Raw genomic sequence first — 25856 nt, 5'->3', positions numbered from 1 at the left:
TCAGAAATGCCAAATTGTAGTACTGCAGCAAATGCTGTAATGCAGGAAGACTGGGATCAACTGGGATAAAGTAACTAAGTTTGGCTTCCTTATTAAAAATGACAATAAGCTATGTAAGCAATATAATCACACACTGTCTGACATTACATATCAGGCAGGTAAAGTAGGATGAGAAGCTGAGATCTGTTGCTCTGATCATACAACAAGAATCCAAACTTGTCTCTGAGGTCAAAAAGAGTGAGGAGGTGCAGGGTAAGGGAGGGAGCACAATGCTTCCTTGGCCAGGAAGGGAAAACCTGCACAGACACTGCATCAGCACCATTTCCAGACAACATCAGAAGTTACCTGCTTTTACTAAAATGTTTTTCGGGGATCAGTTTTTTGTCCAGTTTGAGTTATCCATTTCTACTGTTAGAGCTGACTGAACTGCTCAGAGAGTTTTACAGCTTTGCACTACAGCTTCCTCAACTTCCATTAAAAATAGCTGCTAACATTCGCTTTTGTAATACCTGATCACACAATGAAATTAGGAACAAACAAAATTTCTTCTGACAACACATTTAACCCAAATAATTGTTTATATTAGTTGTGCTTAAGCTATGTGCCACAGAACTGTAAGAATCATGCTTGTAAAAAAAAATCAATAATTCCCCTGTAAATACACTTTCAAAGACAGGCATGAAACAAAGTTAATGAGACAGTACTTTGAATTGCTGTTGAGTGACATCTTGCCGATCTGGACGCAAGAACTCCAAAACCAAGGGAATGATATCTCTGCAGCAAAAATTGTATGTTCCCAAAGCTGTGAAAAATGCTTGCTGAGCTTTACTTCTGACCTGTGGGAAGACAGAAATCACTAGAAAATCTTCTGAACCAAAAATATACGCTACATCAATTTGTTTTGTAAGGGTGCTGCTATTTTACCTATGCAGAATTTACAAGATTGATTTGTGCACTCAAGCATGTTACTTGTTGTAGATGTTAAACAACATGCTTCCCCTCATCCTTACAACTGTATCTAAATAAACTTGTTTCAAGCCTTTATTTGAGAAGAGCTAAAAAGTTCTTTATACTGCCAAAAATGGCCACTATATTTTTTAGATCACTTCAAAAGCAAACAGCCAGCATAACAGATGCTATATGCAGAACTCTAAAGAGCCTGTAGACATTGTGGATGGATTTGAATTTATATATACATGGAATTCCCACGGGGCTAAGAATTCATAGTGCAACCACTGGCACATCTGTTTTGTTGTTGTTTTTTTTTTTTCCAGATTTTATTATTATTATTTAAAAATTAGCTTGCCTACTTCCTAAAAACAGATTTAGGAACCCAGTGTTATTAATCATATTGGAAATATCACATCTAAAGCCTCAAGCTAGTATATTTTTAAATGAAATTATTTGTTGAATTATTGTTTTTGAAATCTAGAAAATAAGCTCAAAAATGTGTAGCCTTTAGGCTACTTTCCACCCATCCTTAATTTGATGAAGAGTGGACTATGTCAAAATTGGTAACTAACATAAATGAAGTAACTAAAAGCTTCATATTGCCATGAAAATGAATTGAAAAGCAAAAAAAGTATTAGAAAAAAGATCAACACAATATTTCAGAACTACAAAAGATGGTTACTTACCTGACCATATGAGCTTGTGGACAAACAAAGAAGATCTCTGATCATCTCCTGGTGGGAGGTTTTATATTCACAGCCTTCCATTGTTAGTGTTCTCAACTAAATTATATTAAGAACGCAAATAAAGGATTATTTTTAGACTTTAATAATGTCAGTGAAACAACAGTGAAGGATCACTGCAACTTTAACTAAATGACAATATAACAAATCAGCTTTTCTAGTAAATGGGTTAGTAATAATAATTATTAAGTGAAAGTATTACCTCATGCTGCAACATAACTCTGTCTATCAGCAAAGCTCTGATATGCTGTTTCTTTCCTTGAAGCTGGAAGGAAATACATAACTGGGTTTAGATTTCAATATTCACACAGCAGCCTATACTGACTGAATTTCCACCTGGTACTTTTAATTTAATGTAGTAAATTGTGAGAATATATTGTTTTTTTTTTCCCCCCTCAGGTAAAGGTTTTCATTTACCTATTTTCATTTATTCTGGGAATAAATTCCCTTTGTAAGCAAAAGGAAGCTCTGGTCACACAAATTACTCTGTTAACAACTATCAGAGCAGAGCATCATGCCAAGACTCAGACTCTGGTCTAAGGATGCTAACTGCTTACACCCTGGGTTACAATTCCAAAATGCTAAGCATAAGATTTCCAAATAAAAATACAAACATACTACAAAACAATATTCTTCCACAGAATTTCAAAAATCATGAAAATTTTCATTAGGACTGTAAAGAAAATGTGGAAAAAGCCTTCCTGAGCATTAGTAACTATTCTCCCCACACACTTAAAGAATTACTGACCCTGTTCTCCATTGATTTTTTCACTAGGTTAAAGCTTTTCCATCGGGAATCAAATTCATGTTTGTGAGACCCTTGGAACTGCAAAACATCACTAATTATCTGCAGAAAAAAAAAGATGAGAATTAATAATCATCCTCCAAAGTCAAGTCATCTTGTTTGCAAAATAAGAAGTGTGTCATATCTTAAATACTACAAATAATAAATATACCTTTATTATTAGAAATAAAGACTTGGTATCATCTTCTGAATTATCAAGTATGTAACCTGCAATTTGGAGAAAAGAAATGTATTATCATATAGGAAAAGAGCTTTCAAATAAACAATTTCTATAAAGCTTAAGTATTACAAGCAAAGTAAAGGAAACAAGTTTCTTACATTAAACTTAAAATAAAAACCACCATACTTCTTATATAAAGGTTGAATCCTTATACTTACGTAACAATTTCCTTGTAACCCTTGCAATAGTTTCACGATAATTCTCTCTTGATAAATCTGTACAAAATTAAACATATTCTTTATTATAAAAACAAAAATCAATACTGAAGTGCATCAGCAGAAACCTGGAGCAGACTACTCAGAAAACACAGTACAGATCATTGGACTTTCCTCCTCTGCCTTGGTAGATGGTTTCACTTAACCACAGAATAAGGCAGATTGTTTAACATATGAAAACTAATGAGTTACACACTAAGCAGGGTAAAAGAGAAAGCCAAAAGAACACAGATGATAGATCTCAGGGGATTAAGCTGATACAAGACTGGGGATTTATTCCCCTTCAATGAATAGAGGAAAAGACAGCTCCGATCTGAATAAGAACAAAAATACAGAATCAAAAAACAGGCTCAATAACATGAGCAAGTTCCTTGGATAAAACCAGGATAATCTTGAATTGATCTAAAAGATGACTAATTTAAAGCCCATTCTCTATTACACATCTTACACGGCCACAAACTCAACTGCTTGTAAATTAACTGACCAGATTTCAAAGCAACTATAATCAATCATCTGAAAAGCAGTTACTGTGCCTCCGACTGTTATTTAAACTTTCCAACTTGGAAGATAGTAAAGAACACAATAAAGCCCGAGGACAAAGCTACTCTGTCAACTTTGATGTTTCAGACTCTAAAGAATTGGACTCAAATAATCCTTTACCACTGAAGTATGACTATTAAGTGCCCAGATTGTGTGACTGACCCTTTGATCTTCGAGCAGTTTACTCAGTCTTCAAATGTACTAGAAAGGCAGAAGGGAAAACTATGTGATGCTTCCTTCCACTATGCCAATGACTAGTAACTGTTTTAATAGCAATGTTCCTTTTGTAAATGAACCACAGAAGCCTCCAATACTCCAGTGTTTATTTCATATTTATGTCTTTACCATAGCTGAAGATAAAATGGAGTGCGCACAAATATCCCATGTTGGCCCAAGAAAGCTCTTTAATACAGAGAATAATCAAAACTATGCTTTCAAGAAGAATCTACAGCTTTCACAGGTGGGTAGAGATGGGAAAACAACACTTTGAGCCTGTTTGAGCAGAATTAGTTTCTACTTACCATATTCAACACCCGTGTACAGTTTTGTCTCTTCCAAAGATACCAGACTTGGTACCCTGCGTGAAAACAAACCAAATATTACTACACAGCATGGAAATCACCAACTACACAGACTTTAGTGACATTTAATTAATTTTAACAAGCTAAATTTCATGTTGGTAGTTTCAAAAAGGTTTGGGTTAACTAAGTGTACACCTTAGTTCTCTAACAGTTATTAGGAAATCCTACTAATGTGTCAGACTGTATCAGAGACAAGTACACTGTAACAATACTTGGAACCCACAATCCTGATTTTTCATTTATCAGAAACTCAGTATCTGTCAAACCTATGATCACACTCATCATAACAAGCAAGGCTGCCAGCCATCTTAGGCAAGGAAGGCCAGAAGAATTTGACTGTTGAATGGCAAAGGACTGAAGCAAAGTCCTTTGCTGACAGGTTAAGCTGATGGAGCTCTTCTGACTCTGGTCCCCATAATCTACAGGAACTATACTTGTTATTTCAAGTTCATAATCAATAACTCAATAACTATGGAAAAAAAAAACATACTTTTTCCAGGATTTTTTTTTAAAGTATATTTTTGAACCTTATTTACTTCATATATAACCACCATGAAGTACAAATTCAGACATCATATTGTGCTAATGAATGTAAATGAAATAAGAAAAGAAAGCATAGGGTATGTTAACTACCTTTTATCCTCTACTGCATTACTATGAACAAATTCAGGCTTTTAATGACAAACTATTCCAACGTGCTTTGGAAAGAAAGTCAGGAGTAAAAAGTACCACTGTAATATTGAACAATATCAGCAAGTAATCCCTATAAAAAGAAAATTTTCACAAAAATTGCATCAACAGTACCATCACAGTAAACAAAGCTAAGTGATGCAGTGTACAGTGATGTAGTGATGCAGTGTACAGTGATGCAGTACTCCTATTACAGATGCTAAATAACACATCAGAAACACCTGGTTCTACATCTGAGCACTCCCTACCAGATACTAGGATAAGATTTCAGACTTTCAGGCAACTGAAAAATTCTACCTGTCAGAACTACAAAACAGGTTTATTTCTTCTCTGAAAAAAAAAAAAAAAAAAAAAGCAACTCATTAAAAACATGACTGCTGCAATTACTATACTGATTTGATAGAGGGGTGCAAATCTCAAGACAAACCTTGCAAGCAGAGATTATATAAACAGACTTCTCAGCTCTTGCAATGGTCAAATCTGGACCAACAGAAGTCAAATCGAAACATCTTTTTCTTAATGATTTGGGCATGAACAGGCAAGTCATTTCCTTTTCCTCACCGTATTTTCCAGTACCACTAAGTAACTTGAAAACAAACCATTCTGGAAGCTTCCCCTCCACCCCCCAAATCTGCATCATTCTGGGTGCTCAAAAAATAAATTGACCGCTAATACAATTTCCAAAATATCTAAATTCAGTCCTTTAGGCCACAAACAAATTTTTAACAAAGATTCTGTGGTCTCAAATCTGCTCTTAGAATCTACATGATTGACTTAGAAAAATGTTTGTTGGAACTGCTCCAAGATCAGGTCTTTCAAGGTGGGAAAGATACAGGAAAGTGACAGTCCTAAGATTAGTATCTTGAAAGAGGGGTGGGAGAAAAAAAGTGAATCTTTCTACCACAAATACTTCTTAAAAGAAATGTAACAGATAAATTAACAATCTCAGGCAGAGAGACACTAAGTAATTATTTGTACAGCATGCTGGATATGCTGGTAGGTAAATGAGCTCACAGCAGCATGGTTTTCTCAAGCATCTTAATACATTTTTATCTTTAAACAGCCCTCCCTGATAAGAATTAAGTTCACATACAGCTGTTCTATCCATGAGGCAGCAAGGAAAATTCAAGTGTGATTTAACAGGTTTCCCTCTGCTGGCCTACAGAGACTACAGTTTTTTTAGCTTTCCTTCAGCTGTTCTTTACCAGCCAAATATCCAGCATTTGAAACCAAGCAAAAACAGGATCTCTCTGCCCTCCAGGCAGAAGGCAGCAGACCAGGAGCAACAAGTCAACTGAGAGTGCTGTGCAACCCTGACCCAGCCTGGGTCTGCTCCCACCAACCGTGACATCGTTCCACATGCAGAACCATTCATTTCAGTAGGGTTGCTAGTAGGGTGAAAATCCCTTATTCAAAATGCAACAAAGTTTTCTAGTTGGCCAACTAAAAAGATCCATGCCACCACACTCTGCATTTCAAGCACTGGTCAGAGAAAGGCTTGGATTAAGGCTTTGCCTGGGACATACCAAAGGAAACAATGTGTTTTCCATAAGCATGCAGTCAATACCCATAGCAAGATTCTCATTGCAATACTTCATGCAGTGTACAAATAACACCACCCTTCATTTCATATCAACACAAATTGCCAAGAAAGCTTAAGGGCAAAGAGTGTCCACAACTATGGCTAGAAGAAAAATTCCAACTAAGCAGAACTTTGAGGAATTCATTCCCTTATTCGCTACAGCGCAAATCCATAAGCATCTTCATCTGAGAACAACACTATGTTTATACAGCTTCCAGACATTTCACTGAGCATTTTACTCAAGTGTCTGTAGGCATCTTCCTCAAGACTTCAGCAGTAAGATGCAGCTTTTCAGAAACAAAACTTTCCAGCATCACTCCATGGAAGCAATTACATACTGCACCACAGAATCACGAAGGTTGGAAAAGAACCACTAAGATCATCTAGTCCAACCACCAACCCATCATCACCATGCCCACTAAATGGGCACCGTGTTTCTCAGTGCAACATCTACCCTTTTCTTGAAAACCTCAAGGGACAGTGACTCCACCACCTCCCTGGGCAGCCTGTTCCATCCTATCTAACCAAGCTGAATTTAAGAGGTGGTGAAAAGGTGACTAACCTTGTTTCTGCATCCCTAAAGCAGCAGCTGAGGATTACCTGGTTAATATGCAGGCAGCAAGAATGGGAAGCGAACAGGAACTCAACCAAACATCAGTGAAGGATTTTTCAACCTCTAAAAGCTTTATATTCTTTGCATCTGGAAAAATCTCTACTTGCACACCATTACAGTCATTACAACAGGAAAAAAAAACACTGACATTATTGTCAACTACAGCAGACTCTTAGGGAAAAGGGGAGACTGCTTGCACAGAAGCATTACGTGTGCCTACACACACTCCGTACAGCAGGGCAGCCATCACACTGTTTCTGCCAGCATGGAAAAAAGCAGATGCCATTTTTCCACGCCTGTGACAGGTTAATTCACTGCAACTCTGACCAGCTACATCAAAACCTCCTGCTATCACAAAGGATTGCTGCTTGCAACCTCCTCAATTCTTTTCTTCCCTTTGCCTTTTAGAATAGCATGAGTTATTTTTTTAGTTAAGCTCTGATGGTTATTTTCAGAAAGATGTAAATGATTTCTGTAAATTATAGAAATAAGCAGGGGAATTTTGCTCACAAACTTGGGCAAAAAATGTGGCAGAGAGAGGGAAATCATACAAACTACCCACTGCTTGGTCTCAGAAAATGCTGGAGCATTATGAAAGCCAAACCATATAAGCTCAAGTTCACTAAATAAAGCAATCACTCTTAATACTTCATAGCAACGTGAGCATACATACACACAGGCCAAGTGTATGTTTTTGGGTCCACCAAGTGCATTCAGTACCAAACCCACTGCTTTTCCTGTTCAGAGACTCCCAGTCAAAAGGTTTTAAAAAAAGGAAGCTAATAAATCAGTATGAAAACATTAACCTAGATTGGCAGGAGACTCAAGAAGGCTCAAGCCAACGTACATACTTGGAGATAAACAGTAGGTTTGAAATATTTAGCTAGCATTTATCAAGCACTGTAAATAAAGAAAACAAAGCTTTTTAACACGAAGAAAATAGAAACAGAAAAGCTTTGTATGTTAACTATTCAAGAAGCAAATCCATTTCCAACCAACACAAACTGCTAGGGATCCAAAACAAAGGCTCTTCTTAGCAAGGAGAAATATTAAAGAACAATAATGTTCTGAAATTGAGTACTCCCAGTTGCTCAATGTTGGGGAACAACAAAATCTATTGGGAAGTCTCTAGACTGAATCAAATGATTTTTTACAGAAAACTTTTCATTCCTGAAGTGAACGGTGTAACAGATGAACCTTAATCAACATCCTTCCATGAAAATAACTGTAATGCAACCTCTGTGATCAAACAAAAGAGTCATACTGTTAACCTGGGATGGCAGGAAAACATGTTAGGCTTCTTTCCAAATATTACTAGAGAGGTCTTGCATTTGCAATAGATGTTTTCCTACTGTAAAACAGCTTCAAAAAAATGATAGCAGCAACAACCACCCAGCAGGAAATGGCTTCAGTGTCAGTGGAAAGCAGCCTGCTGTATTTGTGGCTGCAATTTGTTTTTTCAAGGTTTAGGACAGGAAGGCAGACTCACTGCTTCTACCAGAACAGTGATCAAGCAGTGCCTCTCAGCCCTCCTGGGGACTGCCTCATTTATGTAATAACACTACAAATTGAAATTTACCTTTAAAAAAACAAAACCAAACTCCTCATGAGAATTCTATGCTACACCACAGGTCAATTACACCAACCAGTAATGAAATGAGCATCCAGCCATGCTGTGGCATCTGTGACAAACGGTCAAGATAAAATTTCTGTAATTAGCTTCCTGTATTACTTAAGTTAGAAAACACTGATTAATTCCTCACTCATTTAAATCATCTTGCTTCATACCACACACACGGTTATGACTAAGTCAGTTAAATTAATTAGCAAATTAAATCAATTAAAACGTATGAAAGCTGCTTATAAACACCAACAATAGTAAGGCTGAGACAGTTGTAATATAGCAGCTATTTATTTGCATTTTACTAACTGGATGTCCTTTAACAAAACATACCTATGCATGAAGGCCAAAAGGTATCAGTATATTTTAGCTTTACAAATAAATAATTAAATATATTGATTAAATATCTCTTCTCCTTTCTTCTTCACTCCTGCCACTGCCTTCCCCAGGGCCACCTGTACGAGGCTGCAAACAGATCCCCAGATCAGGGTTTGCAAATACTTGGGCAACAGACATTTGTCAAACCACAAAACATACTCTAAAGGAAAAGAGCATCTGGGCAGAGGGAGCAGTCTGCACACCGATGGAGGTTACGTATTACTGAGCCATCATGTCCAGTTCACCACCCCACTGCACAGAGCAGAAACATCTGACCTAACACTGTACTTCTGCTGAGGTCCCAATGACTTAGCTGCAAGCTCTCCCACATAAATGGCTTTCCTTCACTAGATAGGTGTGAGAGTTAAAAGAAACAGATGCTCGTCATCTGTCCTGCTTAGTGAGAATCTTTAGATATCCTTAACCATCAGATGAAGGAAAATCCACCAGTTACATCTCTTCAGCTTTATATGAAAGCCAGCCCAAACAACAGTGCTACACTACACAGCATGTTATCAGGTCATTGGAGTTCACTGACAATCTTCTACAGTAGATCATATTTAAAAAGGGTGGGGTTTTTCATTGTTGTTCCGTTTTTTTATTATTATTTAAGCAATAATTGCATTTAAAATATTTCTACACTGCCACACGAGGACAGTGAATATTACCAGCACCAGTGTTAGCTACCATCTGTGCCCACTCAGTACTTAAAACAGGCATTCTGCATAACTGAATTAGTCACTGACAACAAACATCCTTAGGTTTCAAATCACTGTTTCATGTATGTTCTCAAGCCTGCTCCTACTGTACGCAACCGTTATCTTAACAAAAAGCATCCCAAGAACTCACAAAACCACCATAATTAAAAGGAAACCCTTTCTATTCTAATAGGAGGTGCTTTTGCTGAACTTGCTATATACAATTGGCTTATAATCTTTATTGCAGAATGTGGACACATGGCATAAGAAAGCAGCCTGCTTAATATTGCTTTTTAATAAGAAGAGGTCTTCCTCCCTACAAATATGCCAGGGATTGATTTCCTAGGGAAGGAAGAGGAAGGACTAAGGCCCTGGAGAGCATGCATTCCTTCTTGGCACCATTCTGTGATGCCCACTTACTTACAGTAATCCGTTAAGACATGCATTTCATAAGAAGCACCTTCAGAATGAACACCATTTCACAGAATCATAGAATCATGATCACCATTTGCCCCAGATGGATCAGTCAGTCTCTCAAGATGTTTAATTGATATCAATCTTCATAACCGTTCTTTCCAAATATATAAACTTACAGGGAGCTAACATATGTTTAATAGGAAGTCTGTAAAACAGTGTGATGGGATCTCCTGAAGCATTCAGTGCACCTTAAAAGGTCAAAAAATAATTATCTGTGCACATATCCACTCTATTTCCCTCAGATTTCCTATATTATATATATATTTGTTTTATATATATGTATGTATGTATATATAAATAAAATTTGTGATCATTCAAATCACACAAAAAAAAGAACTGAAGGAGAGCCAAAATTCATTCAATTTCAGTGGGGAAAGCCCAGAGCCCTGTATAAAGTGACTGAAAAGATACACTGCTTTAAGTATGGTTCTTAAAAGCCTTGATGTAAATGTAATAAGTGGCTGCAAGACCTATTATCTTATCAGTAAGTAGAAAGCCTGTTCAGAGTACAAATAATGAAAGATTCTCAAGCTCTACAGTCATTAAGTAGAATAAATTATTACATGTCAAAATTAAGATCTAAGAAAAATAAGATTTCCATTTCTTTAGTCACACATTGATTCCAGCATGCTGTTGTATAAATTGTATGTATTCAATAAGGAAGCACAGATAACTAACAGAATGAAGTAAATCTTCAAATCTTCCATTCAAAACATTTATAAGGTGATAAGTTTGTCTTAACCTGTACATTAAGAGTTCACAGGTCCCACCCAAAAATACAAAAGGATGATCCTAAACAACCCAGACCAAGAATGAAACCACAGACATAGTCCCAAGTTAAGGATTCAGACTGAACCAGCAGTGATGCTAACATGGGTCTCACATCACATTACTGGTACAAGAACAGCCAATGACTGCAGTGCCTTTCAGATGGCTTTATTCTAGAAGATATTCCTAAATCAGGCTGAGTACCTTGCGTTGTCTCTTGAGCTAAAAGATTACTTAGACTCCTTTGATTTTTTCGTACAGCCAATGGCAATGGCCTCTGCACAGCATTCCTGCTTAACACATGCTCTTAGATACTCTCAAAAGAGAACTCTCACCTCTGCAAGGAGCTCACAGCAGCTGAGCACCCAAAGTACACATCTGAATCTCGCCAAAGTTCTTTTCAACTTTTAACAGTCAAAACTTGAGCCAAAAACCAAAATATCACAAAAGCTCATTTCCAATCACTAAATAAAGACTTCTGCCATAAGCCACACCCTCCATATTTCAAAACATGATATATACATACATGAACAGCGAGATCAAATTCAGTATTAATATTTCAACAGTTTCTCAAAGAATTCAACACTTCAGCAGCAATCTATGTAACAAGCCCAAACTACTATAAAGCAAGGAGCATTGTTCTTATTACTTCCCAAATGAAAATTCAATCAGGCATCTTTGCTGGAGTTCTTATTACATTCCACAAGGGTAGGAGCATTTGAACAGGATTTACTTGCTACTTTAAGATAAGAACACAGCCAGAAAGAAGCTAAGTTCAGGATGTGTGTTTGTTCAGGGAGATGCAAACATTATTAGAGATGGCAGGCTTCCTTTGGAGGAGAAAAAACATACCAATGTATGCTCAGCTTCCATTTCCTTCATATAAAATTGCATCAGCAATGCAGTGCTGTCACCTACCTTTTAAAAATATTTGCACAGCCCTGCACGGGAAAAGACTTAACATTATTTCATGTTTTAAGCACTCCATTGCGTCTGTGACTCATATTTTAAGTTTCTGCATTACATACTGGTGGGGGAGTTCCTTAAAAACAGACACTAGAAGCAGCTGGGTGTCAGTAGCAATAAGAAAATACTGAAAAAAATATGGAGTAATACCATAATATGCTACAGATATTTGTGATAGATAAATAAAATCTACTTACAGGTGAGCTACCCTTTCTCCTTTCAGAGGAGGCAGAATATTCCCAGAACCAATCAAGCAGTTATGCACTATGGCAAGACACTGCTGCACGTCATCTCTTAAAAAAAAAAAAAAGAAAAACTGATTACTGTAACTATCTTATTAAATACTTCAGAATATACAGAAGATAAACCATATGTTTTGTGATGTTTCATGAAAGAATATTTTCAAGCACTGCTTGCTTTCTGTAATCAGATTCTATTATTTACCGCCAACACTCACGTGGAGCTTTTGAAGTCTGCAGGAGGAAACTTAAGGATAATGAAACACACTAACTTCAAAACAGACAGCTTTACCCCAGACAGCTGTCTGTTTTGAAGTTAGTGTGTTTTGTTAGTGCTATTGTTTGGAAGAGTTTTGTAAGATATAAAACTTATGTAAGAATCAACAAAAATGCTACTTACTGAAATCATGCCATTTAAAACACTAGCAGTTTCATCTGGCATCCTCATTTATTCACATTCATTACATCCTCAGCTACTTAAAGCATTCTCTATTCCTGCAGCTATGCTATCTTGTATTCCAATTTAATTTACAATTCAAGCACTTGGCTGAATAGTCCTGATCATCATCATTTATTTCTGTTAGGTAGCATAGTGGAGCACTGATCAATTCAAAGCCCAATTCTGTTATAAACTAACTGCTTTACATACAAGGTGCCAAACAGAAACAGAAGAAAGCAAAACAAACAGTACAACAACATATGCAAATAGGCTAAAGACCTATATGGGAGACATATACTTTCTTCCTTTAGCCTAAGTATAAATTACAATTGCAATTTGGTGGCACTGATTTGTCAAGCACATATTGCCTTTTTCAGGAATAAAGCACTGTGGGACTTTGGTAGGACAGAAATATATTTAGGAGCATGATACACCCTGCAGCACTGTACTGTATGAGATATGATGTTGAACAATGAACATCTGTTGAAGTATAAATACCTACACTTAGTTATATCAAGGCTAGGAGGATTTAATACAAGAAAAAGATTTCTTGAGAGGATTGTAAAAAGCTTCAGCTATTTGATACTTGTAAATGCTTCAGCACGTAATAAACTCATGACTGTCTTGTGGTTAGGAAACTATTCTTCAAAGCCATGGTTTCACACTAACAAAGTTTAACAAGATTGGCTAATAGTAATCTTGCCTCCACTCGCCTTTGTTCATGCCACTGACATCCATTACTTCCTCAGTTAACACAATGCCACTTTTTGCAGGACCACTCTATGCACTCAAGCCTTTCAATTGTAGTAAAGGGAGCACTAAAAAGATCTGCAAGCCAAATTGGTTCTGCACCCCATTTCATACCTCAGGAAAGACAAATGGTTATACCAAAGTAAGAACAGAGAGTGCAGAGGAAAAACTTTCTTGCTGACTAAAATTTAAAAGTCATAATTTAGGGTATATATCAAAAACATCCACTCCTCTACAACAATATAAAGTGTCCTCAGATTTTTTTTTAAAAGTTTTTCTGTTCAAAATAATCTGTTATCATCTGTTACCAATTTCATGAAATGCACTTCCAACTTTATGCACTTTGAAAAGTTAAAAACCTTGGAAAGATACCTGGAATATCCTAAGACACTGTAACATTACAGCATTTTGCTCCTTAATATCTTTAGTGCTAGTACAGCTGGCAGTAACCACTGGAAGACATGAGTGGATAAAGGCATTTCCTCTGTATAATGCATTAGCACTGACCTGGACATTTCTAGTTTTCCAGTTGCATAGTGCTCTAGTTTGGTGAGCTCAGGCTGAAGAAAAGTGTCCAACAAATAAAAAGCAAAGTTTATTTCCTCAGATGAAGGAACATGCCACTGGATGTCCAAGTTCCACAGGTCACCTGGTTTACCCCAGTCCTATATTAAATAAAGACATCACATATTAACCAAACAATGATACAAATCTTTAAAAAAAAAAAAAAACACACAAAACCCCCAAACCTTTTAAAAAAAACTCTTAACATTACTGCAAAACACAAGAACTAGCTACTGTTATAAAAACAGTTTTTCAAAGAACTTCAGGAAAAAAACAACATAGTAATCCTCAAACCTAATATACTGTCTGCATACACCTGGAACATAACACATATCTGGAAGGACTAAAAGGCAAAGGACTGTTAAGGTGTAACTGAAGTATAACTTTCTTGTTTCTTTGGCCAGATTCAAATTCAAAATCACTATTGCAAATTCCTAAAAAATAATGTATCTCCTTTTTTGGCAACAGTTTTGCAGTGATGTACTTGCACTCTTTTTTTTGCATGTCCCCAACATTACTTGTTGTATCTGATGATAATGTTCATGTGAAAAGGAATAAGAAAAGGCTATATAGCCTTTTCACCCAGGTGAAAGATTAAGTTTGTTCCAGTGCAGTAATGCTTTTTCTGGCTGGATATTTAAGTGAACAGCAAAATTCTCTTGCAACCTTAACACTGCATTTCAAGATATCTAGGTCTCAACTGAATGCATCATATAATTACAAGATTAAGAAACATGAGCAGACAACTTTTGCTTTACCTTACTGTAGTCATGCAATCATTGTAAAACACACACATCATAAAACACATCATGCTATATAATTACTCAAAACAAGTCAGTATTCATTTTTTGCTACCAATATAATTTTAAGAAACTTGATATTTGCTCTACACATTTAAAAGCTTAAAGCATCTTTCAATTACACTTTCCATTGCTGCTACCTATGTTCAGAAATCTCCAAATTAAAACAAATAATATTGTGTATGATTGTTTTTTAAAAAGAAAGTCAAATCCTCTAATCCTAAATAAATGAAAATCCTTGCCTTGATAGGAAAGTATTCAGAAAGAGGCTTGTCAAAGCCACCTGGCACACTGCAGTACTCTGTGGGGTAGATAAGTGTAGCAGAACGAAGAAGATGATGCAGTAGGTTACAAGACAGAATGTAACCCTGCTTACAGGTTAAATGTAGGGTTCGCTGCAGAATCTTCCCAAGCTGCTCCCTGTATGGTAGCAACTTCTTTCCATCCACTCGAGTGATCTAACAGGAAAGACAAGCATTTGAAAAGTAAATATAGTAGATGATATTATGGAGGACTAAAGAGATGATTACACCACTCAACTGTACCACATTTCATTCAGCATATCACACGAATTTTGGATTTAATACACAACTAGCACACAAACTACCACTTCTACTGTTGAAAAAGTAACACACAAGAACTGTGAAGTATTTCCCTTTTGATCTTGTTCAATGTTTTCTAGCACTGTTTATACATACTGAGATGCACTTTAAGACATATACCTTTACCCTTTTGATCTTGTTCAATGTTTTCTAGCACTGTTTATACATACTGAGATGCACTTTAAGACATATACCTTTACCACAATACACTTTCCCCTAAATTGAACCCTCTTCTTTCTCTACTCCTTGATAACTGTAATAACTGCTTTAATATTATTCCATGTGCAGCCCCCAAGGTTATTCCCTTCAAATGACATCTATCTACACCCCATTTAAAGTTAGAGAAGAAAGTTATGCAATGTCATTAGTAAACATTTAGTTTAACAGCAGAATTCAATTTTGTTGTTCTTTCAGAGGCATCAAATAAGATTCAATGGCATACATGCTCAGTGAGAGTATTCTTTACAATACCTCTGACAAAAGCTGAAGATTCCAAAGTAGCTCCTTATCTAGTTCTTCATCACGTAACACATCATCATCTAGAGGAACAAATGAACAGCACTGCTGTAACCACACTGCAGACAGGTTTTGCAAGCCAGTGAAATTATAGAACAGATGCCTGTGCTCCAAAAATTTGCTCACAAGCCCTCTGTGGCTAACTTCCAACTAATATTTCACCCCCATCCAACTGAAATTTACTTCACTTAAGATCTTGAATACTTTGAGGAAATCACTTAACAATTCAAAGTGTCTCTAAACATTAAATAAATAAATGTGCTCTTTTCACTGCAGAGATTTCCACCAAGAAATTACACAAGTACTTGTGTTTTTTTTCCTAAGAAATAATGAACAGAAATAATTTTCCATTATTGAGATGAAATGATGAATAGACATGGAAGTTCTAAATATTATTTTCATGCTTAACGAAAGTCAATCCAAAGCAAAACAAGTGTAATATTAAAAATATTAACAACTTACTGACTGTGAGGTGAGTTATAACATTGCAGCAATGTGGTACAAACAGTTTCAAGGATTCCTCTGGACGGCACTGGAAACAGCATTATGAATAGCCATTATAAATAGTTTTTTAAAAAGATGCAACACAAATTCAGCGTTGACACTGATACAAATCTTCTAATAATATCACTAAGAAACACAGGCTATTTTCAAATTAACAACAATTCTATCTAGAGTCCATATGACTTTACAGGCAGCCTGCTCTAGTACCAGATCTGGAGGGTGGTGGCCCTGCCATGGCACTGGGGTTGGAATTTGATGATCCTTGAGGTCCCTTCCAACCCAAGCAATTCTATGATTCTGTGATTTTAAAACACTCATTAAAACCATTAAATTTAACATAAAAGCAATTAAGAAAATACTGCTAAATACAACCTTTTAATTTTAAGATATTAAGAGCCTCCTGTATTTTTAAGATATAAAAGATTTTATGCAAGAAAACAGTATGGACTTCTTGGTTTTCCTTTTTTTTTTTTTTTTTTAAACTTAAACTAGAAATAAGTGAAATAAGAGTGAAACAAGAGCATCCTCTCTCACTTTTACTGCAGCTCGACACATATCTGCAACCATTCGACCAGCAACTCTCGTCTCAAATATGTTTGAAATGGCAAAGTTGAAAACCTTCTCCAAGGCAACCTAAAATTAATAGAAAAGGTTCAGAAAAGGACAGAGGTTAGCTTTTCATGTGCTTTTTTAAAAAAACAAAACAAAACTAAAACATTTGGTCTTACATGGAAGGCAACATCTGTCCATAATATTGTTTTTTTTTAAATATATGATAGCAGACATGATTCACGTTAGAAATCAGAACACAGAAGACAAATCAGTTCTGTACAATGCCTGAAGCTGAGTAAAACTTAACCACTCAATTTAATTACACTAGAGAATAGAAAGGAGAGAAAGCTATGTGTGAATTAACTGCTCAGGAAAAAAAAAAATCTTAAATGGTATCAGTACATTTGACTCAGTTTATGTGCACCTATCTGCATGCTTACTGCCTTGAGCTACAATACAAATGCTGCTACAAAAGCAGCAATGATAAGAAGGTTAATCAAAATAGTTTCCTAGTTCGCAGACTTTCATGGCTTTTCCCACCTTTGTATTTACTGTATTCATGAAAAATAACATGACATGATCAACTGTCACTGAAGTCCATTCTTTCCCCTGGGCCCTCTCCAAGTTTAAAAACACTGTGCTGTAATTGATGACACAAAGGGACATTCAGCTTTCAGATGAAAAGACATCTAAAATGTTCACCTTGAGAAAAAAGGAGGTGAGATACACTGAGCTGACTGATCAAAGCTTGGGGATGCTTCTGAGAAACTATACAGAAAAGCAGCTTCCCCTGGACAAGACACAATTTGACTACATGAAAACTTATTTCACATGTGAAAGTGAAATAAAGCCAAGATATCCCTTATTTAACAAATAAATAGGGAATTGGCTATTTTAGTAGTTAGCATATATGTAGGTTGTTCATCACTAAAAATAATCACACACAGTAAGGAACAAAAAGAATTTGCATTCACAAGATTCCAACCAAAATGATACCTATGTGTCCAAAGCAATGACTCAAAATGCACAATCGGCATCTCAAAATACAGACAGAATAACATGTGTTACCCCCAAACAACAAGAATCCACCTGTGTAACAATATGGATTCCCCATACCAGCCCTGAGAGACTGTAATACAGATACTTTTTCTGATCTTATTTGGCCACATGGCTCCCTGAACTGCTTCTTTTGCTCAGTGGAAGACGAGGAAGATGGGAGAAAAGAGGAAAATGGGAATTTGGTAAGTCAGCATTAATATCCAAAGACTTAAAAATCTCTGTCTAAAACAACAAAGTAATAACGCTGTAAGAAAGAATCCTAGCAATTACTATTGGCTACAAAAAGAGCACCTCCTGATGCTCAGAACTCTGCACTGATGCATACAAAAATCACAAAGCAAATTCACATGAAGTCCTAAATTCTCCTAGCCCCTCCCTTGGTTAAAATGCATAAGATCATAACAGGATAACACAGGAAGAATCTGAACTCACTAGCAATTCACAACAGAAAATTAAGACTCAAAGTTCTACAGAACGTGCCATGATTTACATACCTTAAATATATCTTTCGAACACTGAGTAAGGATTGTACTGAAGGTAGAAGATAGACCTAATTCAACTAGACTCTCTAGATGAGTCATTTTCTCTGTTTCAGTCTCTTCTCGGGTCTGTTCCAGCGTGCTGCTCTCTATAAGTCCAAAACACCTAAAGAAATGCAGTAAGTACAGTAAGTACAATTTTAGTTAATTGGAACTGGGAATTTGTATTAAGTTCTTCATGCCAAGCTTTCATCTATCTTTAGCTTACTTACCTATCCATAAACTGCAGTACAAAATCTTCAAATTCTGCTGTTGCAGAGCACAACTCTCTTTCCACCTACAATTTTCCAATGCAAAAGGAACACAGAAGGTTGGCTTTTCTTAGGAAAACATAATATAAAGATACCCTCTATCAACTGCTTCAAAAGCACATTCAAATTTTATGTGATACAGAGTACATCTCCCACCTAACAGAGTTTGGATAGTTTTGAGTACATCCCATGAAAGCAGTTACTACATATACTTTGCACTGCTCAATCAAGCACTCTGGCCTTGATAATTAGCCAGATAGCCTCTCAAGGTGAAAAAGGGTTCATCTCCATGGATACCTAACCTTTAGCCTTTACTACTGATCTTCCTTTCTAGCAGTATGTCAGTGAGTGCCAACTGTGGCAGTAGTCTTGGCTTTGCTGACGTATTTGCATTACACATTCACCATGCAAACTCCACTGCAGCTTTAGGGCAAGGAAATTAACATTCCAGTAGCACTCTGGCCATTCAAAATCTGTAGCTGTTAGCTGCTCTCAGTGCTACATGAAGTCTCCTTAACAGCAGCCAAAATATTCCATGTGGCAGTTCCAACTATGATAGCGGATACTAGTGCTGCCACACTCAGAATATGCTGGACACAAATTATTTCTATCAAAAGTAGAATCAAAAATCTAGTGAAAAATCAGAGAAATAGAAAAATTATTTCCTACTCCCTCCTGTATTTTTTTGTTATGTGCAGAAGAAAAAGGACAAAGCGTTAAAAACACTCCTGGAAAACAGGCAGGGAGACCAAGTCTAATAAAGAAGAGGCAGCAAAGTTAAAACAGAAAAGGGAGATGGTGCTCACTGCCTAATGATGTTATCTCTTCAACAGAAGAGATTAAGAAGGATCTGAACAGATAGCAATAGCATCCTAATCAGAAAAGAGAAACCTAAATACAGGAACACTTCAAAGAGGTACGAGTATTTTGCAATAGTTTCCCATAGTAGGGAAACAGCCCTTAAAGGCACAAGATATTAATTCATTGAAAAAACAAATAAAAACAGAAGAGACATCCCATTCTTTCTTCTACACTTAGGTTTTCAGTAACAAATTCCTTCCTGACCAATTCCTCCCAGATTCCCCCAGACAACCAACTAGTTACTCTTCAAACTGTTCTAAGCTGGACTATTTTTGAACTAGAAATGGTAAGTGTATATCTTAAAACAACACTGATATCAGATCCACCACACTCACTAGAAGCAAATGCAACAAAAAAAATAAAGGTTGTGCATAACATTTTTTGTTCCATGTAGCTTACACCCACAAAGAGAGTCTGGAAACACACTTCTGAACACAATTAGATTGCTAGAAATTATGCTGAAGTCTGTAAGTTACGGTTTCATTGTTACAACGGCACAGTGCTCTTACCTCTGAAAGATCATCCCTTTCTTGCAACACGGACGAACAATCTACTAAAGGCACCAAAGTAGAAAATGTTGCAATAAACTGGAATGTAATCTGTTGAGAGTTGCAAACAGCTCTTTAATAAATGCTGTATTCTACACACTAAAAAGCTTTCCCAATTAAAGTATGGCAGCTAAAACAAATCATTACATTAAAAAAAATTCTACAGATCAATTCTTTCAGTCCAAAACATCACCCAATTATTTCTGATTTTGGGTTAAAAACTAACTGAAGTTGTAACTTCACACAAAGAAAACTATTTTCTGGTAAAATAACACTTTTCTGTTGGATTTTGAAGTTAAAAAGGCTGATGTTAGAATTTTTTGAATAGTCAAGGAAAATGAAGCCCTCACGACACAGGCTTCTGGGACCTAACTTAATGAAACCTAGTAATAAAGAAAAGGTTTTCTCAATTTCTACTAAATTTGGAACATCCATTTTTACAGCTGCCCAAAAAATCAAAACAATGCTTATCACAGTCTGGTGTTAAAGACTCACTTGGCAGTGTCCAACAAGCCAAAGGCATTATCTTAAGCTAGAAGCTTTATTATCACGTCTTTGCAAGCAGAGTTGTGCCAGGAATAAAATCACACTAAGAATTTCTGGAAATACAAGTTTTACTTGCATTCATACAAATGTAACAAAAGCTTTCAGATCGAGTCAATTAGCTAAGTACATTCAAAGAAGAGGTAAGATTGATACACTCACCATGCACTTGCTGAAGTCATTTGGATCCACTCCAGGCAAAGCTCTCATCAGTAGAGGTAGCATGTGTGTTGGACCTTCAGGAAACCACTTCCCACCAGATACCAGACTACGAGCTACTCCGATTACACAGCTTAAAGTAGCCGTGAGCTGATGAGGTTCTGTCAATGTCTCAAGTGCAGGATATGTTCTATAGGGTGTAAGAGCAATCATATTAGGAAAATCACTGTTTTATCAAAGAAAATAAAAGTGAATTTTATTTTATTTTATTTTTTACAAAAAGGGTACACAGCTTCTGCAAGAAAAGATCTGCAAGAAAAGGTAATCAACAGTTCAGAACATCCTTTTGGTAAGCTTTTTCCGATGGACTTAACGTTTGTATATTAAAAACTGTTTCAAAATTTCAGGATCAGGTAATTTGTTAGCTGTTGCAGCGGGGAAATTAGTAACTTCACGGACTCCTAGATTCAATGCTACTACATTCTTCTTGTTTCAGCTGTTAAGGACGAATTCCTGCAGGTGGTTTAGCAATGAGAAGGCAGTCCTTAACTACAGAACTCTCACCATTCTACTGCCAGCAGCATCTACATAAGCTGGTGGAAGCTGTGTACATGAAAGTGTAAGGTTTGTGTAGAACTGCCTATGAACAGAGCAATTGAAATCCATTTATAATTTTATTTTTTAATTTAAAATCTGTTAAGTTACCAGCTTTTTTTTTTTTTTTTTTACAGTAGGTACTTCTCAGCAAACTGTGTAACACTTTGTACGGTTGTCAATAACCTACAGTTCAAACAGGAGTCATAGTGCTACCCCTGCCCTTCATCGCTCAAAGCATAAAGGATCTACATCTTCTCAACAAAACAAATTCATAATTGCAGCCAAGGCAAACTTATCAGGAATAGCTTTATGTACAGAGCAGACTGAACGTCTGCTCTCAAAATAGAAGCAGTAGTCAGAACCAATACTGATGTTCACTGCTGTCCCTGTTAGAAATGTTATGCTTGAAACATTTTCATATAAGAGAAGATTAATCAAGACTTTATAAACAGTTGAGTCAGTATGGTATGGAACTCAGGAATGGCTCTTTTCAAGACAAATTCATTTCTCCACTGGTTTTACAACACAAGCTGGTAAAGTATGAAGGACTGCATGGGGAAACAAGGGCAGAGAGTAGAAAGCAAGCTTCCACTGAAGACAGGAAGGAGTTAGTTCTTTGGAATTTCAGGCATCAAGGCATTAGTAGTCATACAAACCAACTACTTTATACGGACACATACTTCAGTGATTTGCTTACCAAGTCAAAAGCAACGACACTAATTTTAAACAATCCGTAACACACACATCCTGACACAAAACAGAAGCATTACACAAACATGCAGTATCACCATTCACATTTGGCTCTAAGACAAAGCTGACAAGGCAGCACAACACGGCTGGTAAATATACACTATAAAGTTGCTTTTAAGTTGACCCACCTCCATCTCTCAGAAAATGATAACAGTAATGCAGACAATCTGAGGGACTACCCTGTATTACACAAACTATGGACAGCTCCCAGAAATACTCCATTAACCAGATGTTTAAAAAAATAAATCCAGGAAAAATGTCCTCCCCCTCAGCTGACTGCTCAGTAGTGCTCATTAAGCTTAATTTAGAAACTCCTCTCACTGGAAGCATTCATTGCAGCAAGAAGACTGCATGTCATCTAGTGAGTGTTTCTGAGTATTTACCTGTTAGAAAGGGAACAGGGAGGCTGACACAGTTCATACTTACTTCTCAAGTACGGGTGGAATTACTAACTCAGGACGCATCAGTGCAAGGTTCTGCAGGGCTTGGGCAGCCTCCAGGCTTCCAGTTTTACTAAACATAGCCAGAAGAACAGGCTGAATAATGCATTCTACAAAGTCTGTAACATCCTGATCAGTAAGTTTATGACTATCAGGCACAGGAGTTAACCAAGTCGGCTTCTTGTAGCGCTCACGATGCAGCCTTCTGACAACACTGCTGGGCAGCCTTTGAAGTAGTTTCATCAGTTTGTTCTGTTAAATATGTGAGAAATGCTAGTCAGTCACCCTGCAGTAGTAGAAACTGAGGTGCTAACTGACCAACACACAGTAAGTATTTCAAAGCTATACTGCTACAATAGATGAAAATTCAGAAGAGCTCTAAAATGCAAGGCTCCTATCATTAAACTTCAGTTCCCAAAATACTAAAAACTATCCTGCAAACAATGTCTTATGATTTTCTTACATTTATGAGAAACTCATACAAAGTTTGCAGTCAGTAACCAAGATTACTTACCACTAATTAGGACACGAGAGCATTCTCTGCAGAATCACTCAAGTAACATCCTATGCTAGAACAAGTCAGCTCTTTTGACACTACTTAGACCAACTCTGTCACTTTAATCTGTACTTTTACCAGCCATCACATGGGTATTCTTAAGTATTCTAGCAGAAGACTAAACCAGCTACACCATGAAAAAGTCAGGCATTGTCAGACTAGATACGCAATAAAAATGCGTTTTCACATTCTAGGTTTTGCTAGCTTAGAAATGGTAGGTCAGCAACATGCAAAGGTATTCTGTGCTCCTGGCTTGAGAATAAAAGTATGATTTGAATCACAGTATTGACAAACTGAAAATTAAATCCTCAAAATACAATACAACCAACAGACAAGCTGGTTACTAGAGCACATAATGCATCTATCAACACATTTGATTCAACAATTCTGCTTTGCTTATAGCAAAGTTATTGTTCTGACATGCACAAACTCACCAGCCAACGTCCATTATTTGAAGGATGGTAAAAAGAAGCAATGCTATTGAACAACCCAGACAAGTGCTTCTGCACTAGTTTACTTGGTCCACCCTGTGAAAAATAAAGCACAGAATTTTATTACGCAGGCTAAGTTAAAATGAAAAGATAACACAGTAGTGCAAGAAAAAGAATACTCATTTACCAAAGCCATATTTCAGAGCATTAGAATGAAATACTGAACCCTCAACTCAGCATTAACTACTAAGATCTAGCTGATCTGATGAGGTTCACTCTAAAAATGAATGAATTTAATAGGTAAGGAGGTCTTAGGCATGCATTCACAGTGGCCTTCATAGCTATCTCTTCACTTCCAGAATGCCACAGACAGCAGCTACGAAATAAACCTTGGAACTGCATTCCAAGCAGACAGTGAAACAATCAATCTTTAAACAATCCTTGGGCAAAAGTTAGTCTAAAAAATGCTTCTGCTGTGAGCTGAACAGAACATTTATTTCATATGCTTGCTTGTTTAAAGCTTTGTGTGAACAGTGTTTGTTATACTTCATGAAAAAGTTACTAACCATCATGGCTGTGATCCACATTACTGCATGTCCTACATCATAAGCGTTTGTTAGGAATCTTGGAACCACAACTTGATTACTTCCCACTGGAAGATTTAAACTCCTCAAAATTCTGGTAAAAATCTGTATTGCAAAAAAAAGAAAAGGAAGAAGAAAGGATTGCATGCTGTAAATCAGCCATGAAATAGGAACGGTGCAGAAAGCTTCCATGGCAAAACACTCCTGTGAAGTTTTGTTTGCTTGGAACAAATATTTTCTGGGCAAAGTAACTACACTAGTAGGAGCAAATAGTTTCAAATGGCAAGTGTGAGGTGAGGACAGAAAAAATATTTTCACAAGAAAGCCATAATACTTTAACTCCTTGAAAAATTCAGAAGTCTAGATTTCAAGTTAGCAGCATGAGAAAAATGAAATGAAATATGCATAGCCTGAAATCACATCAGACAATACATATTCTGCTCACACACTGCTGAAGAGGTGGCACACGTAGGAGAGAATGAATAGTTTTCCAATCATTTCCATCACATTTCATGCAAAATAAGTAAAACACATGCATCTCTTCATTTTGTTTTGTAACTCCCCACAATTACCCCCACCAAAAAGGAAGTGAAGCAATTAACCTTGATTTGTAACAATTCCTACAGAATGCTAACATAGCAAGTCATGGACCTTTCCTTGTTTGCAACAGATGCATAAAAAATAATAAACATTTAAGATATTTAAATGTAACAAATAATAACAGGGAACAAAACCAAATTCCAAAACGTTCTGTTACAAATGGGACCACAACAGCACCGCAGATGCTGAAGAGCAGCAGTGAGAAGGAAAGTCAAACCTTGCACAAGCACATCTTTTTAGTACTGTGGCACAAACACAAAAATATGCACATGAAAAATGTCAGCGTTATCAGTTTATTTAAAAACAAAAAACCACTAGCTTTTCACTTGAAGTTAACTCAAAAGAACAGCTAAACCACAACACGAGCAGGAAGGATTTTAGCAACCAGTCAAAACCCACCCACGTTATTTGGGAGAAAAAGCTAAATCTTACTCTTCCAAAGAAGTTAAGATGTAAAACGACATCATGTAAATACCAGTACTGCTCTGGAGATCTTGATTATTATTTTTAAATATTCCATCAAAATTTCTCATCAGCAAAGTACATAACACATTAACACCTTGAGACATGCCATTATTTTGTGTTTCTTACCCCCCATTATCACAAGCTATGTTACAAATACCATAGCACAAAATAATGGGGCAGACCAATATCAAAAGCCTTTGATATTTTTTAGCATAATACAAGTTAGTGAAAACACTAATTAATACCACTGCTACCAAGTTGAAGAATAATGGTTTGGTTGTACTTATGTCTCATTTTCTGCTTTTACGCTTTGAGATAAAATATAAATTACTGTTTTTAATCTGTATTAGGAACACCTTGCAAGAAAACAGTCTTCAATTTCAGAAATGTTTATATCACAAACACATTAAAATCGTACAATTTTCTCTTCAGCAAGAGGGTCTTAATATTTTTTTTAAACAATATAACTGCTATGAACATCTTTAAAAATCCATAAGGTAAAAGACTGGAAAGTGATACATAGTATTCATCAAATGAATGTCATTAGCATTTACTTCCAAGGGGATTAATCATATATATTCAGACAGCACTTATATATGGAAAGGTATTCTGTTGCTTTGGTTGGGCTTTAAGTCAGGTGATAGCAGTACCAACTTACA

At 36.4% G+C, this 25856-nt stretch overlaps 1 protein-coding gene across 2 annotated transcripts in view; it reads right to left on the bottom strand.

Annotated features, from left to right (window-relative positions):
* The window catches only part of PSME4 (proteasome activator subunit 4), a 65363-nt gene that overhangs the window by 20848 nt on the left and 18659 nt on the right, over positions 1-25856 (bottom strand). For both annotated transcript variants that reach the window (XM_090134552.1, XM_090134553.1), the window contains 20 exons: positions 24115-24237; positions 23552-23644; positions 22548-22813; positions 20778-20964; positions 20034-20123; positions 18625-18689; positions 18368-18518; positions 16797-16895; positions 16221-16290; positions 15714-15781; positions 14883-15098; positions 13784-13941; positions 12046-12141; positions 3996-4051; positions 2878-2934; positions 2651-2706; positions 2443-2541; positions 1897-1959; positions 1638-1733; positions 705-836 (listed from right to left, as the gene is read on the bottom strand). In XM_090134552.1, coding sequence (XP_089990678.1) covers positions 705-836; positions 1638-1733; positions 1897-1959; positions 2443-2541; positions 2651-2706; positions 2878-2934; positions 3996-4051; positions 12046-12141; positions 13784-13941; positions 14883-15098; positions 15714-15781; positions 16221-16290; positions 16797-16895; positions 18368-18518; positions 18625-18689; positions 20034-20123; positions 20778-20964; positions 22548-22813; positions 23552-23644; positions 24115-24237 — 2241 coding nt within the window. The remainder of the gene's footprint in view (positions 1-704; positions 837-1637; positions 1734-1896; positions 1960-2442; positions 2542-2650; positions 2707-2877; positions 2935-3995; positions 4052-12045; positions 12142-13783; positions 13942-14882; positions 15099-15713; positions 15782-16220; positions 16291-16796; positions 16896-18367; positions 18519-18624; positions 18690-20033; positions 20124-20777; positions 20965-22547; positions 22814-23551; positions 23645-24114; positions 24238-25856) is intronic.

This window comes from Phasianus colchicus, chromosome 2, assembly GCF_987193195.1.
Source record: "Phasianus colchicus chromosome 2, bPhaCol1.hap1.1, whole genome shotgun sequence".
NCBI lineage: Eukaryota > Metazoa > Chordata > Aves > Galliformes > Phasianidae > Phasianus > Phasianus colchicus.
Note: the sequence above shows the minus strand (reverse complement) of the source record. Positions and strands in the feature narration are given on the sequence as shown.